The 19,399-nt window shown below is 42.2% G+C and overlaps 1 protein-coding gene across 2 annotated transcripts in view; it reads left to right on the top strand.

Moving 5' to 3' along the window:
- The window catches only part of PDE8A (phosphodiesterase 8A), a 173,367-nt gene that overhangs the window by 71,025 nt on the left and 82,943 nt on the right, over positions 1 to 19,399 (top strand). For both annotated transcript variants that reach the window (XM_055417883.2, XM_055417884.2), the window contains exons 2-3: positions 15,712 to 15,768; positions 17,154 to 17,344. In XM_055417883.2, coding sequence (XP_055273858.2) covers positions 15,712 to 15,768; positions 17,154 to 17,344 — 248 coding nt within the window. The remainder of the gene's footprint in view (positions 1 to 15,711; positions 15,769 to 17,153; positions 17,345 to 19,399) is intronic.

Genomic DNA, 19,399 nt, shown 5'->3' with positions numbered 1-19,399 from the left:
GTTTTCATTCCAGTCCCAAAGAAAGGCAATGCCAAAGAATGTTCAAACTACCAACAGTTGTACTCATTTCACATGCTAGCAAGGTAATGATCAAAATCCTTTAATCTTAGGCTTCAACAGTATGTGAACCGAGAACTTCCAGATGTACAAGCTGGGTTTAGAAAGGCAGAGGAACCAGAGTTCAAATTGCCAACATACATTGAATAGTAGAAAAAGCAAGGGAATTCCAAAAATATATCTACTTTTGCTTCATTCACCATGCTGAAGCCTTTGACTGTGTGGATCACAACAAATTGGAAAATTCGTAAAGAGATGGTAATACCAGACCACCTTACCTACCTCCTGAGAGACCTGTATGCAGGTCAAGAGCAACAGTTAGAACCGGACATAGAACAATGGACTGGTTCCAAATTGGGAAAGAAGTATATCAAGGCTGTATATTGTCACCCTGCTTATTTAACTTATATGCACAGTCAGTCAGTCAGTCAGTTCAGTCGCTCAGTCGTGTCCGACTCTCCGCGACCCCATGAATCACAGCACGCCAGGCCTCCCTGTCCATCACCAACTCCCGGAGTACACTCAAACTCATGTCCACAGAGTCAGTGATGCCATCCAGCCATCTCATTCTCTGTCGTCCCCTTCTCCTCCCGCCCCCAACCTTTCCCAGCATCAGAGTCTTTTCCAGTGAGTCAACTCGTCGCATGAGGTGGCCAAAGTATTGGAGTTTCAGCTTTAGCATCAGTCCCTCCAATGAACATCCAGGATTGATCTCCTTTAGAATGGACTGGTTGGATCTCCTTGCGGTACAAGGGACTCTCAAGAGTCTTCTCCAACACCACAGTTCAAAAGCATCGATTCTTCGGCGATCAGCTTTCTTCACAGTCCAACTCTCACATCCATACATGACCACGGGAAAAACCATTGCCTTGACTAGACGGACCTTGGTTGGCAAAGTAATGTCTCTGCTTTTTAATATACTATCAAGGTTGGTCATAACTTTCCTTCCAAGGAGCAAGCGTCTTTTAATTTCATGGCTGCAATCAGCATCTGCAGTGATTTTGGAGCCCAAAAAAACAAAGTCTGACACTATTTCCACTGTTTTTCCATCTATTTCCCATGAAGTGATGGGACCAGATGCCATGATCTTTGTTTTCTGAATGTTGAGCTTCAAGCCAACCTTTTCACTCTCTCCTCTTTCACTTTCATCAAGAGGCCTTTGAGTTCCTCTTCACTTTCTGCCATAAGGGTGGTATCATCTGCATATCTGAGGTTATTGATATTTCTCCCGGCAATCTTGATTCCAGCTTGTGCTTCTTCCAGCCCAGCGTTCCTCATGATGTACTCTGCATATAAGTTAAATAAGCAAGGTGACAATATACAACCTTGGTTTCTCAAGAGGCAGGTCAGGTGGTCTTGGATTCCCATCTCTTTCAGAATGTTCCACAGTTGATTGTGATCCACACAGTCAAAGGCTTTGGCATAGTCAATGAAGCAGAAATAGATGTTTTTCTGGAACTCTCTTGCTTTCTCCATGATCCAGCGGATGTTGGCAATTTGATCTCTGGTGCCTCTGCCTTTTCTAAAACCTGCTTGAACATCTGGGAGTTCACGGTTTACATACTGCTGAAGCCTGGCTTGGAGAATTTTTAGCATGATTTTACTAGCGTGTGAGATGAGTGCAATTGTGCGGTAGTTTGAGCATTCTTTGGCATTGCCTTTCTTTGGGATTGGAATGAAGACTGACGTCTTCCAGTCCTGTGGCCACTGCTGAGTTTTCCAAATCTGCTGGCATATTGAGTGCAGCACTTTCACAGCATCATCTTTCAAGACTTGAAATAGCTCCACTGGAATTCCATCCATCATGCTAAATGCCAGACTGGAAGACTCACAAGCTGGAATCAAGATTGCTGGGAGAAATGTCAACAACCTCAGATATGCAGATAATACCACTCTAATGTGAAGAAAGCTGATCGCCGAAGAATTGATGCTTTTGAACTGTGGTGCTGGAGAAGACTCTTGAGAGTCCCTTGGACTGCAAGGAGATCCAGCCGGTCCATCCTAGAGGAGATCAGTCCTGGGTGTTCATTGGAAGGACTGATGCTAAAGCTGAAACTCCAATACTTTGGCTACCTCATGCGAAAAGTGGACTCACTGGAAAAGACTCTGATGCTGGGAAGGATTGGACATGAGTTTGAGTGAACTCCGGGAGTTGGTGGTGGACAAGGAGGCCTGGCGTGCTGTGATTCATGGCATCGAGTCCCATCACTTCACGGCAAATGAATGGGGAAATAATGGAAACAGTGACACATTTTATTTTCTGGGGCTCCAAAATCACTGCAGACAGTGACTGCAGCCATGGAATTAAAAGCCACTTGCTCCTTGGAAGAAAATCTATGACAAACTTGGCCAGCATATTATAAAGCAGAGCTGTCACTTTGCCGACAAAGGTCCCTATGGTCAAAGCTTTGGTTTTTCCGGTAGTCATGTACAGATGTGAGAGCTGGACCATAAAGAAAGCTGAGTGCTGAAGAATTGATGCCTTCAAATTGTATTGCTGGAGAAGACTCTTGAGAGTCCCTTGGACAGCAAGGAGATCAAACCAGTTAATCCTAAAGGAAATCAGTTCTGAATATTCATTGGAAACATTGATGTTGAAGCTGAAGCTCCAATCCTTTGATGCAATATCTTACGTGGTCAATACAATACCTGATGCGAAGAACTGACTCGTTGGAAAAAAGCCTGATGCTGGGAAAGACTGAGGGCAAGAGAAGAGGACAACAGAGGATGAGATGGTTGGATGGTGTCACTGACATGAGTTTGAGCAAACTCCGGGAGATAGTGACGGACAGGGAATCCTGGTGTGCAGCAGTTCATGGGGTCGCAAAGAGTCATACACAACTGAGCACCTGAACAACAAGAACTGAGATCAGTGAAATTGAAAACAGGACGTCAGTAGAGAAAATCCTTGAAACCAGAAGCTGGTTCTTTGAAAAGATCAGTAAAATGCATTAGCCTCTGTGGAAGGCTAACTACAAAAGAGAGAAGATCCAAATTACTAATTTCAGAAATGAAAGAGGAGACTTCACTACAGATCTCATGGAAATTGAAAGAATAGTAAAAGAATACTTTCACAGCTCTGTGCCCACACTTTGATTACCTGGATGAAATGGACCAATTCCTTGAGAAGACAGTATCTGCCAAAGCTCACATGAGAATAAATAGATCTGAATAGACCTATCTACTGAAGAAATTGGGTCACTAGTCAGTAACCTTCCAAAACAGAAAGCCCCAGGCCCATATTGTTTTATTGGTGAACTCTACCAAACATTTTTAAAATTTGTATTTTGTATTATAGTTAATCACAAATGTTGTCTTTTTTTCAGGTGTGCAGCAAAGTTATTAATTTATACATATACATAAACTTGTATCTATTCTTTTTCAAATTATTTTCCCATTTAGGTTATGACAGAATACTGACCAAAGTTCTCTGTGCCATACTATAGATCCTTATTGGTTATCTATTTTAAACATAGCAGTGTGTACATTTCAGTTTCAAACTCCCAGTCTGTCCCTTCTCTTCCCCCTTCCTCCCTGGTAACCATAAGTTTTTTCTGTAACTCCATCAGTCTGTTTTGTAAATAAGTTAATTTTAATTTTTTTTTAGATCTACATGTAAGCAATATCATGTGATGTTTGTCTTTCTCTGTCTGACTTACTTAGTATGATAATTTCCTGGTCCATCTGTGTTCCATCTATGTTGCTGCAAATGGCATTATTTTCTTTTTTTTTAAATGGCTGAGTAATATTCTGTTGTATATATATACCACATCTTTATCCATTCATCTGTCAGTGGACATTTAGGTTGCCTCTGTGTCTTGGTTATTGTAGACAATGCTGCAATGAACATTAGGGTGCATGTATCCTTTCAAATAATGTTTTTCTTTGGATATATGCCCAGGAGTGGGATTGTTGGGTCAGTATGGTAGCTCTATTTTTAGTTTTTAAAGCTACCTCCATACTATTCTGCATAGAGTGTACCAATTTACATTCCCACTAACATTCTAGGAAGGTTCCCTTTTCTCCACACCTTTTCCAGCATTTATTGTTTGTAGATTTTTTGATGATGGCCATTCTGACTGGTGTGAGCTGCTATCTCATTGTAGTTTTGATTTGCATTTCTCTAATAATTAGTGATATTGAGTATATTTTCATGTGCCTCTTGCCCATCTGTCTTCTTTGGAGATGTCTATTCAGGTCTTCTGCCCATTTGTAAATTTTTATTTATTTTTTTATATTAAGCCCCATGACCTGTTTGTCAGTTGCACTGTTTGACAATATTTTCTCCCATTCTGTGGATTGTCTTTTTATTTTATTCATGGTTTGCTCTGCAAAAGTTTTTGAGTTTAATTAGGTCCCATTTGTTTTTATTTCCTTTACTCTAGGAGATGGATTCGGAGAAGGCAATGGCAAGCCACTCCAGTACTCTTGCCTAGAAAATCCCATGGACGGAGGAGCCTGGTACGCTGCAGTCCGTGGGGTCGCTAAGGGTCGGACACGACTGAGCGACTTCACTTTCACTTTTCACTTTCACACATTGGAGAAGGAAATGGCAACCCACTCCAGTGTTCTTGCCTGGAGAATCCCAGGGACGGGGGAGCCTGGTGGGCTTCCGTCTATGGGGTCACACAGAGTCGGATACAACTGAAGTAACTTAGCAGCAGGAGATGGATTGAAAAAAGATATTACTGCAGTTTATGTCAGAGAGTGTCTGATGTCCAAAATATATAAAGAAGTCTTAAAAACTCAATAATTAAAAGTGAACAATCTGGGATTGACATGTATACATTCAGTTCAGTTCAGTCGCTCAGTCATGTCCGACTCTCCGCGACCCCATGAATCACAGCACGCCAGGCCTCCCTGTCCATCACCACCTCCCGGAGTTCACTCAAACTCATGTCCACAGAGTCGGTGATGCCATCCAGCCATCTCATTCTCTGTCGTCCCCTTCTCCTCCTGCCCCCAACCTTTCCCAGCATCAGAGTCTTTTCCAGTGAGTCAACTCTTTACATGAGGTGGCCAAAGTATTGGAGTTTCAGCTTTAGCATCAGTCCTTCCAATGAACACCCAGGATTGATCTCCTTTAGAATGGACTGGTTAGATCTCCTTGCAGTCCAAGGGACTCTCAAGAGTCTTCTCCAGCACCACAGTTCAAAAGCATCAATTCTTCGGTGATCAGCTTTCTTCACAGTCCAACTCTCACATCCATACATGACCACTGGAAAAACCATAGCCTTGACTAGACGGACCTTGGTTGGCAAAGTAACGTCTCTGCTTTTTAATATACTATCAAGGTTGGTCATAACTTTCCTTCCAAGGAGTAAGTGTCTTTTAATTTCATGGCTGCAATCAGCATCTGTAGTGATTTTGGAGCCCAAAAAAATAAAGTCTGACACTGTTTCCACTGTTTTTCCATCTATTTCCCATGAAGTGATGGGACCAGATGCCATGATCTTTGTTTTCTGAATGTTGAGCTTCAAGCCAACCTTTTCACTCTCCTCTTTCACTTTCATCAAGACGCCTTTGAGTTCCTCTTCACTTTCTGCCATAAGGGTGGTGTCATCTGCATATCTGAGGTTATTGATATTTCTCCTGGCAATCTTGATTCCAGCTTGTGCTTCTTCCAGCCCAGCGTTCCTCATGATGTACTCTGCATAGAAGTTAAATAAGCAAGGTGACAATATACAGCCTTGACGTACTCTTTTTCATATTTGGAAACAGTCTGTTGTTCCATGTACAGTTCTGACTGTTGCTTCCTGACCTGCATACAGGTTTCTCAAGAGGCAGGTCAGGTGATCTGGGATTCCCATCTCTTTCAGAATGTTCCACAGTTTATTGTGATCCACACAGTCAAAGGCTTTGGCATAGTCAATGAAGCAGAAATAGATGTTTTTCTGGAACTCTCTTGCTTTCTCCATGATCCAGCGGATGTTGGCAATTTGATCTCTGGTGCCTCTGCCTTTTCTAAAACCTGCTTGAACATCTGGGAGTTCACGGTTCACATATTGCTGAAGCCTGGCTTGGAGAATTTTGAGCATGACTTTACTAGCGTGTGAGATGAGTGCAATTGTGCGGTAGTTTGAGCATTCTTTAGCATTGCCTTTCTTTGGGATTGGAATGAAGACTGACCTTTTCCAGTCCTATGGCCATTACTGTGTATAAAATAGATAGCTAATGAGAACCTAGTGCACAGCCCAGGGAACTCTACTCAGTGCCCTATGGCCACCTGAATGGGAAGGAGGTCCAAGGAAATGGGAGATATGTATATGTACAACTGATTCACTTTGCTCTACAGCCGGACCTAACACAACATTGTGAAACAACTATACTCCAATTTAAAAAAAAAGAAAATAAAATGAATAATCTGGCTCAAAAATGAGCCAAAGACTTTAACAGCCACCTCACAAAAGATATACAGATAGCAGATAAGCATATGAAAAGATGCACCCCATCATGTGTCAGGGGAAATATAGATTATAACAACAGTAAGATACTGTTCCACACCTATTTAAATGGCCAAAATCTGGAACACTGACAACACCAAATGCTGACAAGGATGTGGTGCATTAGGCTGGGGTGGGGTGGGAAATGTAAACAGTGCTGGGGGGAATGTAGAATGGCAGCCACTTTGGAAGACAGATTGGCAGCCTCTTACAAAACTAAACATACTCCTATCATAGATCTAGCGTTTGCTCTCCTTGTATTTATGCAAAGGAGTTGAAAACTTACACTTTGCAAACACCTGCACAAGGATGTTTTTAGCAGCTTTATTCATAATTGTCAAAACTTAGAAGCAACTAAGGTGTCCTTCAATAGGTGAAAGGGTAAATTGTGGTAGATCCAGACAGTGGAATATTAGTTAGTACTGAAAAGAAATGAGTTATCAAGCCACAAAAAAGTCATGGAAGAACCTTAAATACATATTACTAAGTCAAAGAAGCCAATCAAAAGCTACATACTTGTGTGATTCCAACTGCTTGGTAGTCTAGAAAAGGCAAAGAACTATTGAGGCTGTGCTCTAGATCCCAGGAGCTGCAGCTACTAAGCCCGCGAGCCTAGAGCCTGCGCTCTGCAAGAGAAACCACATCAGTGAGAAGCCTGCGGACCACGACTAGAGAGTAGCCCCCACCCAACTAGAGAAAAGCCCATGCAGCAATGAAGACCCAGCACAGCCCAAAATAAATAAAATGATTAAATATATATATATATTTAGTTTGGAGGCTGTAAATATGCATTTTAAAAATACAAATAACAGACAACTTCTGGTCAAGATTTTACCTTAAAACCATTAGGAAGAAGCAGCCCTGGGAGAAGACAGCCTCCCCAGGGAGCCTCTCGCCTGGGCTGTTTGCTGCTGTGAGCACTGAAGGGGGAAGCAGGGATTTTCCATGACTTAGGGCCAAGGCTCTAGCCAGTCTCCCCTCAGCACCTATGCTGAACCCCCATCCTGGATCCAAGGCCTTCATCTGCCCCACGGGTTCCTCTTCTCTGTTGATAGTGTTACTGTCTTCACTATTTAATATGTACCTCCTTGTTTTCCAAGTAGTTTCTCTTCTGAAATTCAGAGTTCAGTTTTCTAAACAGAAAATGACTCTTTCCTGGATTTTTCTGAGCTGGTTATTTGAAATGTAGTGAAAAATGTTCCAAAAGAAAGTGTTAAAGAAACCAGTATTATTTGTTAAAACCACATAGGCCCATTACTGAGACTCTCTGGATAGCCCTCATAAAAGAGGACTGGGACATGGTTTCAACAGTAGATCCTCAGGTTGAGAGCTGCTGCGTTCAGGGCGTCTGATGATTTAACACAGGAAGGAGGTGGGGATGAGCAGCGTTAACTCTGTCTTTTTCAAATAGCTTTCAGTTTGGAAGCCCGCTTTCTGCCAACCAACACCTACGTGTTTAGCTTCCACACCTAGTGAGGATTTCATCCTTGCTCTGGAGGCAGACGAGGGGCACTGCGAATGTGTTATACATCCCTTTCACTGGTGATAATGGCTTCCGCCAAGGAGCGCTTCCCTCTATGCCGGCACCATGCAGAGAGCTGCGAATCTGTTACTCATTTCTGCTTCACAGCCACTGCTTTTTCCAGGCGAGGCTTAGCAAAACGAAGAAACTTGCCTAAAGTTACTGTTTTTTAGGGGAGAGAGGTCAGAGTTCAAACCCCTATCTCTTCCACCTCAGGAATACTGGTGAAGGGAAGCTTGGGTGATAGTGGAGAATTCATTTTGTTGTGTGGGTTGTCATTCTCAGTGTAACCCACGTCAGATAGCATTGAGGTTTATGAAGCTAACCTGGTAAAATCTGGGCTGGTGTTTGCTTCGGGATGGCTGGTGTGGTCAGCTAGCGGGCAAGCAGCTGTAGGGCCTTCTGAACAAGGTGGACTGCTGTCTGAGTGTTCAGGGTGTGTGATAAACATGACCTGTTCATGAAAATATGCCTGAAATAGACTTGTCCCAGGCAGAGGCAAGATGCTAACTTATTAAACTTTGGTCAGGAATATTCCTCTTGTCTGCACGTCTTCCATGCCTTCTGGATTCAGGTTTTCTCTGGGAGGGAGCTGAGTCAATAACACTGAGTTCTCAGTGTCTCTCTTCTCACTCCCCTGCAGTTTATATACCCTTTTTCTCATTCTGACCAGTTCATACAAGTGGTCATTCTCCTCTTTTAGGAGGATCTGGGGGAGAAGTGGGCTTCCCCGATGGCTCAGCAGGTAAAGAACCTGCCTGCAGTGAAGGAGACATGGGAGAGTCAGGAAGATTCCCTGGAGAAGGAGATGGCAACCCACTCCTGTATTCTTGCCTGAAAAATCCCATGGACAGAGGAGCCTGACAAGCTACAGTCTAGAGGGTGGCAAAAAGTTGGACACAACTGAGCGACTAAGTAGGCGTGCATGGGTGAGAAGTAGACTCTCATCTGGCCTCCGTGATGGTGCATCTCAGATTTCTGCTGCTGGATTTGAGGGATTCTTAAATTTCAGTGACACAGTTAAAGAGAAGCACATGGGTTGGGTTATTCTTCAGTTGGCTAGCCTCATTTTTTTCTGGGTTGGTTCTTTCTGTTTTCACCTTCAGAGGCAGTCAGTCCTCTTCGAAGGTTTCAAGAAAACCTTTATTTATCCCCTGTACCAACTATATTAATATTTAAGAAGTGGGTCCTATTTTGTACACTATTTCAAGCTATCATGATGTTCACGGTTCTTATTAGCGATTACCTGAGTGCTCTGCAAGAAATACCTGTTTGGAAAAATACAGTTTTTAAAATGCCTGTATATGTGTATGTGTGTGTTAGTAAAAGTATATTTTCATGGCAAAAACTTCTTGGAAAACCTTTTCTGTAGATATTTAGAATTTACTGCACATTACTCACTGTCAGGAATTGTGTTAAGCTCTTTAAATAGCTCATTTAATCCAGACACCATTTTTTGCCCAACACTATGGGGTTTGGGGAAAAAAGAGCCTGAACAGTTTCACTGTTACCTGTGACTTGATTTTGGAATCCAATTGAGGTAACACATAAAAGGCTTCTTGTAAATATGTGCTGTGTAAATTGACTGGAGGGCAAATTAAGCATAGGTAAAGGGAGAGAAGAGACTAGAACATTGGAAGTGGATATTGAATTTCCCAGGTGGTGGTAAAGAACCTGCCTGCCAATGACGGAGACAAAAGAGATTCGAGTTTGATCCCTGGGTGGGAAAGATCTCCTGGGGGAGGAAATGGCAACCCACTCTGCTATTCTTGCCTGGAGAATCCCATGGACAGAGGAGCCTGGTGGGCTATATAGTCCAGGGGTTTGCAAAAAGTTGGACATGACTGAAGCAATTTAGTATGCAAGAATGGAATGTTTAGATTGCCCTGAGAGAAGGACCAGGGGAAGAAGCTAGGAGGGAGCTTTGCCTCAGGGTAGTTCTTGGTGCCATCTTGTGGGTGGATCTGGAAAAGACCAAGCAGATCCACACCACTTCTACCACGATGCCCTGCTTCAGAACCCCAGATTTCTACCCAACACTGATACAAAACTTCTAGTCGGAAATGACAGCTGTGATCTGGGAATCAGTGGATTTGGTTGTATTCTGTTCATCAACAAGTCCTGATCAGTCCATCTCCAAAACATATTCCAGATTCATCTACCCATCTCCATGGCAAGTACCAGGCCAACCAAGCATCTTCTCTTTCCTACCTAGACTGCTACTCCAAGAGCTTTATTCCTGTCTCTCTGACTCTTCTCCACAGGTAACTGAAGGGATCTTTTTTAGAATACAAGAATCGGATCATATTATTCCCCTGTGTAAAACTCTCTGGCGGCTTTTCATGAAATTTAGAGTAAAACCCCAGTTTCTTGTCCCGGCTTAGAAAGCTCTGCATCTTACAGCTCCTGCCTGGCCTTAAGCTCGTCTCCCTCTCCCCGCTCCTTTCCTCAGACGTCCACTGGTCCCACCCCCAGTCCTGTGCTCTGCTTGGTGCCTCCTTATCCAAACCTCGCCTTCCACAATGCCACCCTGTGCCAACTCAGAGAGACTTCCTTGACTGATTCCAAACAGCAGCCCACTTACTCTCCATCAGATCCCTCCCTGCTGTAGAGATGTTATCTGGTCTCTGTTGAATGCCCAGTGCCTGGGAAACCGTTCGATACCTTGTGGGTGCTTGACAAAGGTTTGTGGAGTGGATGGATGCTGCTTTCCAGGTTCCTGTCTTGTTTCAGTTAGATATGGGTTACGGTCAGGTGTCTTTCCCAGTAGATCATGAAAAGACCTTGAGAATTGAGTTCCCAAGAATTGGACCCAGTTGCCAGCATTGCCTGTTACCAGTGCTTTAATCATACTGCTCTAAGCTTCAGTTTGGTGGTGGCAGTGGTAGCTCAGTCGTGTCTGACTCTTTGTTACCCCATGGATTGTAGCCTGCCAGGCTCCTCTGTCCATGGGATTTTCCAGGCAAGAATACTGGAGTGGGTTGCCATTTCCTCCTCCAGGGAAGTTTTAGTTTGGTCATCAATAAAATGGAGTTAATGAGCTTCTCTTACTTATAGGGTAGGGACTAAGTTGGATTTAAATATGATCAGAAGTGAAGTATTTAGCACACAGTAGATACCTTCTTTCTCTTTTAAACCTGCACCACATTGTCTACTACTCAAGGACAGGGTGGGCATTTGGTCTTTGCACTCCTAGTACCTGGCTCTGTGCGTGACTTGTGGTCCACAAATGTCTGAAATAATTTTGACTCTTCCCACCTAAGAACACACCTGACTCTTTCCCAGGCTGTGCTCCTTTGATGAAATTCACTCTGCTGGGAGAGGCAGACATGTCAGACAGCCATTGGCTGCACAGGGAAGCCTGGAGGGGATGGACAGTTAGGCTGAAGACAAAATCTGATTTTCATCATTACTGTAGTTCGTGGGTTTGTAAACAGTTAATATAAATTGATCCCAGCATACCTTTACGTTTCTAATAAGGGGATGTAGGAAAAAGATAGATCACGTGATTCTTCTGTGGTTCCTGGTGTTCAGACTTTCCCGAAGATTCCTTCCTTTCTTTGTGTTCCTTTAATGAGTGAAAATACTCTGAAACCTGGAAGTGCTGTGTTATATACCCATGTTATGTATAAGCTGTAGAGTATGATTTTTAGATAAATGATTGGTTAAAAAAGATTAGCTGTTGAGTAAACATTGATTCAGAAATATTTTTTGACTGCCTACCATGTGCCAGGGACTGTTTTGGGTATTGAAAATTTAGTAATGACTAAGGCAGGTAAATCTTGAGACACTCTTTTAATAAGAAGATAACAAAATGTGTAGTGTGGGAAATGGGGACTAAAGCTACAGGGGAAAAAAAAAGCAGGCAAGGGACAGAGAGAGTCAGGGGAGTAGAATATTTGGACAGGATGGAATAATATATCTCTTTCCTGTCCTCCCCCACTGTGATCAAGATTCATAACATGGTAACCTTGCCCTGCAGTGTCATGATGATAGGTCAGTTAGGCAAACAAAAGAACCACTGAAAGGTGGTTCATCAAGGTGTCTAATAATAATTTATTTTAGACTTGCATGAGCCATATTAACAAAAAATTACTTTAAACTGTTAAAGTACAAACATCATCCTAATCTAATATCCCAATTTAACAATAAATCTTAACAAACATATAAATATTAAAAAACCCGAAAGAGTAACTCAGCCCTTTGTATAATTACTAATATAAGCCCACAAATATACTGTTGTTTTTATATTATCTAAAAGTATCAGTTGCTTTCAAAGCTGATAGCTGTGTTATTAAAATTGAAAATGACTATTCCCTACTAAAATTAATGTGAAAAATAAATAATTATTAAGAGGGCCATAGTCTGAAGTATTAGGTCAGTTTGATTCTGATTTTGATACACAAAGAAAGAATGGATCCACCAATTCTGGTCATTCCGATCCTCTTATCCAGAGCTCTTGGGAAGTTGTTTACTCTCTGAGGACCAGCTGCTGACGTCTGCTCGCTGAGTAATGTCATCAGATTTCCTGGTGGTGGTTATTTTAGGGGGGCAGTGGTAAGTAGCTGTCTGGCCCTGCCGGGACACTGCTCAACAGAGGTCCTGAGAGCCGGACATACCCTGTAGACAGGATGTAAGGTTAGAATGCAGTCAAGTTAAGTAAATACAGTCGGAGTTCATGACAAAATAGAATTGCTGAGACATTAATGTTTGAAATGACACTGCTAAAATTATATTGAGGTGGAATCCAAGATCTTTAAAGACAATCTGGAGCTTCTTTTCTTTCTTATAATTAATGCAACGATTAGTTATTTTTATAAGTTGAGATCATAAAGTTACATTGTCCTTTGTAAAAGTTGCTTCATCCATTTTTGGTGAAGACCATGTCCTCAGAATTGTTTTCCTAGGCAGTGTGGGATTTCTGCCCTTAGCTGTCCATATTTTTATCTTGTCCTTCTGCTTGTGACCAACACTATATACAAATATATATGTATTTTTTAAAATCAAGCTAGTCATTAGTATTTTAAAGTTTTACTAATTATTGCATTTAACTTATTGTTCTCTCCCCCATTTCCTTAAGTTTAAACTGTTGATTTTCTCAAATTTAGTGAATTGGAAACTTAGTATATTTTCTTAATTCTTGTTTCATGACAGAAAGATCTAAGACTTAAGTTTTGCCTCTGAGAAAAATTTTCTAGTATCCTGTAGGCCTTGTTACATTATATTCTCATTTTTATTATTTTCCAAGTAATCTATAGGTAGAGTTTGCATTCCCCTCTCTGATCCAACAATAACATGAGTTAATATTTTTAAAATTTCCATGGAGGGGCTATTTCTTACTTTTTTAATTTTGGTTTGATTGCTTTATGGTTGGAAATAAAAACTGTACAAGTTTTGCTTTTAGGAATATGTTTTAAGGTTTTCTTTGTGACCTAGTACATATTTTTATGCTATTCATAAGTACTTTTTCTTCCCCTTTCAGACTTTATTTTTTTATCTCCTTGACCCTTCACAGCAAATGTCATGAGCATCCTTTGTAAGAGGCTGCAGCCCATGGTTCATATAGAGGACCCAAATGTTGCAGCTGCTTTATCCTGGGTGGTGGCACAGCCCTCCTGTTGACTGTTTTCTCTTTTGTTTCATGAAACTCCACCTCTCAACACTGTAGAAAATCAGCAAAATGAATTTTCCTTCTTTTTCCTGTCATTTTCTTCCTTCTTCTTCAGTGGCTTCACTGTCTTCTTTAAGCAGTAGGCTTCTATCATTTCTTGTTCTTTGATTTCATTCATTTCTTTGAACTTTGTTCATAAAAAACAACAAAAACCTCATTGTTCTTTGGTCTCTCTTGGTGCCTCATGCCTTCCTTCCTACTGCGTTGTGAGAGTGACTGTACAGAGTGCCTCTCTCTCTCTTGAGACTCTCTTGGGTCCTCCTGGATCATCATCTCTCAGAAATTCTGGCTTCAGCATCCATCTGTGGCTCTCGATGAGGCTGGCCTGTTTCTGCCCAGCTCCGGAGGAGAGATGGTGCCATGGGATGTCCGTGCCCACCCTTTCTTCACACTGCAGAGATCCGTCCTTGGTCTCGGGTCTAGAGGAGCAGCGACCCTCGTCCTTACACCTTCTGAGAGATGAGGCCCCTACAAAGCAAGGCAACTGAACTTTTGTCCCATAATTAGTAGAGATCAGCTTCTCACAGTTAGAAATAGACACGGATGTCCTCTGTCACTCCGCAGGTTTTGTTACATGGGTTTACTCTAGGATAGATCACTGCTTGAGGGGAGGGATGGGACCTGGGCAGGCAGGTGGGAAGTATCTTGTGAGGAGGTTTCTAGATACAGTTCTGCTGCTGTCTTTGGCTTGAAATCGTACCACATCACCCAGAGGCCTCAGGTAGTGTAGAAGCCCTGCCAGCACACACAGTGTTTCTGGAGAAACTGCAGAAATGTGGCTCTTCTTCCGGGTGGCAGCCCAGGGCCGGGGCTCATGGCTTGGGGCTGGATTTCAGCCTCCACCCCGCCTCCCTTGTGCTCCTTCTGTAGCATGCAGACTTCCCAGCCCTTCCAGTGGCCCTGGGCTGGCAGCACAGTTTATAGAACTAAACAGACTGCTTGGCGCATTCCCAGCTACTGTGTGGCTTTAAACAAAGTATTTGGAACCTCCGTTTCCTAGTGTGAACTCTCAGAGTGTTGCAGAGATGCAGTGAGATATAACGTATGTTCAGCCCTTAGCTCAGCACCCTGCCTATGCAGAGCTCTCCATTGGCGCTGTGATTCTTATTACTTGTTGGGGTTTGGTTATGACATTGTATTTTTAAAAATTATTAATTTACTTATTTATTTGACTGTGCTGTGTCTAAGTTGCAGCACATGGGATCTTTTTTATGTTTGCGGCACACGAATTCTTAGTTGTGGCATGTGGAATCTGGTTCTCTGATCAGGGATTGAACCTGGGCCCCCTGCATTGGCCAGGTGGAGTCTTAGCCACCAGACCACCAGAGAAGTCCCCAATGATACTATGTTTATCTTTGTGTGTTAGTTTTAAGTTCTCAAGTAGATAAGCTTTTTTTTTTTTTTTTTCTCTTTGTGGCTTGTGGGATCATAGTTTTCCTACCAGAGATCAAACCCAGGCTCCAGCAGTGAGCATGTGGAATCCTGACCACTGGACCACCAGGGAATTTCCAATAAGCATTTATTGATAACCATCGTGTATAGAGAAGGTGTCTTTGGCTCTGATGTCCTGTGGTTCTGCTTACTGGATTTCATTATTTTTGTGCCATTTTAGCTGTAAGGGTTCATTGTCCATCAGGGGAAAGATGGGAGTAGACATGGAAGGACCCAGTGTTCATTCAGTGTCTAATCTGTGGGGCCCTTTATGTTATATGCCTCTTGATCTCTGTAACAAGTGAGGAATTGAGGCTGAAGGTGGGCAGTTCACTTAGAGTCATTCACATGCAGCTAGAAAAAGAAAAGCCGAGAGCAGACACATTTTATCTGTCCTTCTCTGCGCTCCACCTTTCCTGGGGGTTATAAGGAGAAACCTAGGCTCCCTCCGTCTAATAAGTATTTATGTAATTTTTCTCTCGAGTAGAAATTTCACTTTCACCTGTGGCACTGATTAAAGACAGCAACATTTAAGCAAGTTTACCTTTTTTTTCCTTTTTAATTTTAAGCAGATCTTTTTCTTTCAGGTAACAGTAGCTGACGTGCAATTTGGCCCCATGAGATTTCATCCAGATCAACTCCAGGTACTAATACACAGCGCTATAATCCTCACCTTAATTGTCTCTAAAGATGGGGAGGGAAAGGATCTAAAGGTATACACTGAAAGTAATCTTCTCTTTTAGATAAATTGTTGGATCCATGTTAAATTCCTGGAACTTGATAGCAGTACTACAGTTATATCAGGGAATGTTTTTTCTTAGAAATATAGATGAATTTATTCTATATGATTCATTTGTATTTACAGATGAAGAAATGTCTGCAACCTACTTTAAAAGTTAAAAGGTTCAGCAAAAAATAATAATAATAATTGTGTGTGTGTGTGGAGAGAGAGAGCAAAGGTGTAAAAATGTTACCAATTTATGAAACTGGAAGGGGGGTTAGTAGCGTTCATTGTCATTCGTAACTTCCTGTAGGTTTGAAATTTTCTACAATGGAGTAAAAGTATAGTCTATGCAACGGTACTGAATCAGCTCCAGCAGAGAGAAACTATCTGCAAATTTTCTAGTCCAAAATCTTAAACAAAATAACCAACTGAAATTAAGCTCAAAAGTGACCTGATGCCTCACGTACACAAACTGTTAGAATTTTTAATATGTGAAAAGCACTGGCGGAAATGTGCTGTTTGCTTTGTTGTATTTGTGCACCCGAATAAGCTTAGAGGAACCTAGTCCTCAGGAACAGGGTTTCTGTCGGCTTTGCAGTCTCTTCCCCTCAGGCTGGTCAGCCTGGGTGTGAAGGGGGATGGGGCGGCACGCCTGTACCAGGTTGGCGCAGGGACCTGGCTGCACAGGGCAGAGGCAGCCGCAGGCCTCACCTGCCTGGGCCGGGCACAGGGACAGCCAGCTGGCTCTTGCACCTGGAGCTATTCCCGTGTCACTAAATGAGCAGGTTTGAAAATGTCATGTTTTGGTCTGCTTTGAATCTTCTCTCTTACAATCAAAGTAATTTTTTTTTTTAACTTGGAGGAATTATGAAGTCTTGAGTCAGAATATTTAATACTTTAAATATTATTTAAAGTATTAAGTATTCTAAGAGCTTGACTGAAATATTGGCGTTTACCATCTAAGAACTTAACCTGGTTAACTAAAATTTGTGTTTTGATTGATTTGGTTTTAAGATGAAATACTTAAGTCTTTGTTGAATTCTTCCAAAAGCAAAAGAAATAACCATTTGACCCATGCTCTGACTTCCAGACTCAGAACAGCTAGAATAGCACTTGTTTCAGGGAGCTGAGCAGTAACGTTGCTGAGTTACATGGAGGAAAAGGATTTACTCAACAGATTGTAATGCTCACACCTGTGTACTTGCCTTGAAAACACTTGGGAGTTTTCTATGGGCTTCTAAGACATGACAGTTCTAACAGCATCTTTTTTTTTTAAAAAGCAGTGTTCGTGCTTTTCTGATTCAGGTACTTTTAGTGTTTACCAAAGAAGATAACCAGTGTAATGGATTCTACAGGGCATGTGAAAAAGCAGGGTTTATGTGTACAGTTACCAAGGAGGCTCAGACTGCCCTCGCCTCTTTTCTGGACAAACACCATGACATCATCATCATAGACCACAGAAATTCCCGACATCTGGATGCTGAGGCACTGTGCAGGTGAGCCTGAGAAGTGGGCCTTGAGAGTCCTGTGGCATTTGTGAGAGTAAATGCAGTCCTGAAATACATTCAGTTGAATTCAGTGTCTTTTAAGTTGCTTTCAGTTCAGTTCAGTCACTCAGTTGTGTGTGACTCTTTGCAACCCCATGAATCGCAGCATGCCAGGCCTCCCTGTCCATCACTAACTCCTGGAGTCCACTCAAACTCATGTCCATCGAGTTGGTGATGCCATCCAGCCATCTCATCCTCTGTCATCCCCTTCTCCTCCTGCCCCCCAATCCCTCCCAGCATCAGGGTCTTTTCCAGTGAGTCAGCTCTTCGCATGAGGTGGCCAAAGTATTGGAGTTTCAGCTTCAGCATCAGTCCTTCTAGTGAACACCCAGGACCAATCTCCTTTAGGATGGACTGGTTGGACCTCCTTGCAGTCCAAGGGACTCTCAAGAGTCTTCTCCAGCACCATAGTTCAAAAGCATCAATTCTTCGGCGATCAGCTTTCTTCACAGTCCAACTCACACATCCATACATGACCACAGGAAAAACCATAGCCTTGACTAGACGGACCTTGGTTGGCAAAGTAATGTCTCTGCTTTTTAATATGCTGTCTAGGTTGGTCATAACTTTCCTTCCAAGGAGTAAGCGTCTTTTAATTTCATGGCTACAGCCACCATCTGCAGTGATTTTGGAGCCCAAAGAAATAAAGTCTGACATTGTTTCCACTGTTTCCCCATCTATTTCCCATGAAGTGATGTGACCAGATGCCATGATCTTAGTTTTCTGAATGTTGAGCTTTAAGCCAACTTTTTCACTCTCCTCTTTCACTTTCATCAAGAGGCTTTTGAGTTCCTCTTCACTTTCTGCCATAAGGGTGGTGTCATCTGCATATCTGAGGTTATTGCTATTTCTCCCAGCAATCTTGATTCCAGCTTGTGCTTCGTCCAGCCCAGCGTTTCTCGTGATGTACTCTTCATATAAGTTAAATAAGCAGGGTGACAATATACAGCCTTGACGTACTCCTTTTCTTATTTGGAACCAGTCTGTTGTTCCATGTCCAGTTCTAACTGTTGCTTCCTGACCTGTATATAGGTTTCTCAAGAGGCAGGTCAGGTGGTCTGGTATTCCTATCTCTTTCAGAATTTTCCATGGTTTATTGTGATCCACACACTCAAAGGCTTTGGCATAGTCAATAAAGCAAACCATGCATGTAAGATGAATAAGACGTTAGACTATATTATTGGGCTTTCCTGGTGACTGATACGGTAGAGAATCCATCTGTAGTGTGGGAGACCTGTGTTTGATTCCTGGGTTGGGAAGAGCCCCTGGAGAAGGAAATGGCAACCCACTCCAGTATTCTTGCCTGGGAAGTCCCATGGTCAAAGAAGCCTGGTGGGCTACAGTCCATGGGGTCACAAAGAGTCAGCCACGACTGAGCAACTAACACTTTCACTTTAGAATATTATTACTTCTAGGAGTGATCTTTATCTTTTTTGTTTCATTTTGCTTTGCTTAAAGCAGAAAATATGAATGTGAACTGTTAAGGGTTAAGATGAAATCCCATATGTCATTAACCACAACTGTCACGTGCATAGAACTGCAACTAGAGTTATTGTCATTTTCTAGATGTTTTTAAAGTTACAACACATTTGAAAATTGTCTTCCAATCTTAGGCAAATGTGCCTTGTTTTTAATACTTGCAGAAAATCAGTATCACGAGAGAATTTGTATAGCAGACATAAATCTAAGAAAGGTGCTTTCTCAAGAAAAATCATTTGCTGCTGATGGAAGCAAAGCAAAAGTGAAAAATCAGTTTTATTTAAAAGGAAGCTTTACTTGGGGGAAGACAAATCGTAATTTGAATATAATGTAAAATTTTGTAATGTGTTAATTTTCCAGTTCCAGTTCAGTTGCTTAGTCATGTCCAACTCTTTGCAACCCCATGAACTGCAGCATGCCAGGCGTCCCGGTCCATCACCAACTCCTGGAGTTTACCCAAATTCATGTCCATTGAGTCGCTGATGCCATCCAACCATCTCATCCTCTGTCATTCCCTTCTCCTCC

Source organism: Moschus berezovskii, chromosome 21 (assembly GCF_049115385.1).
Source record: "Moschus berezovskii isolate FMDL1 chromosome 21, NW_MosBer_1.0, whole genome shotgun sequence".
NCBI lineage: Eukaryota > Metazoa > Chordata > Mammalia > Artiodactyla > Moschidae > Moschus > Moschus berezovskii.
The sequence above is the reverse complement of the archived record's forward strand: the minus strand, read 5'-3'. Positions and strand labels throughout refer to the sequence as shown.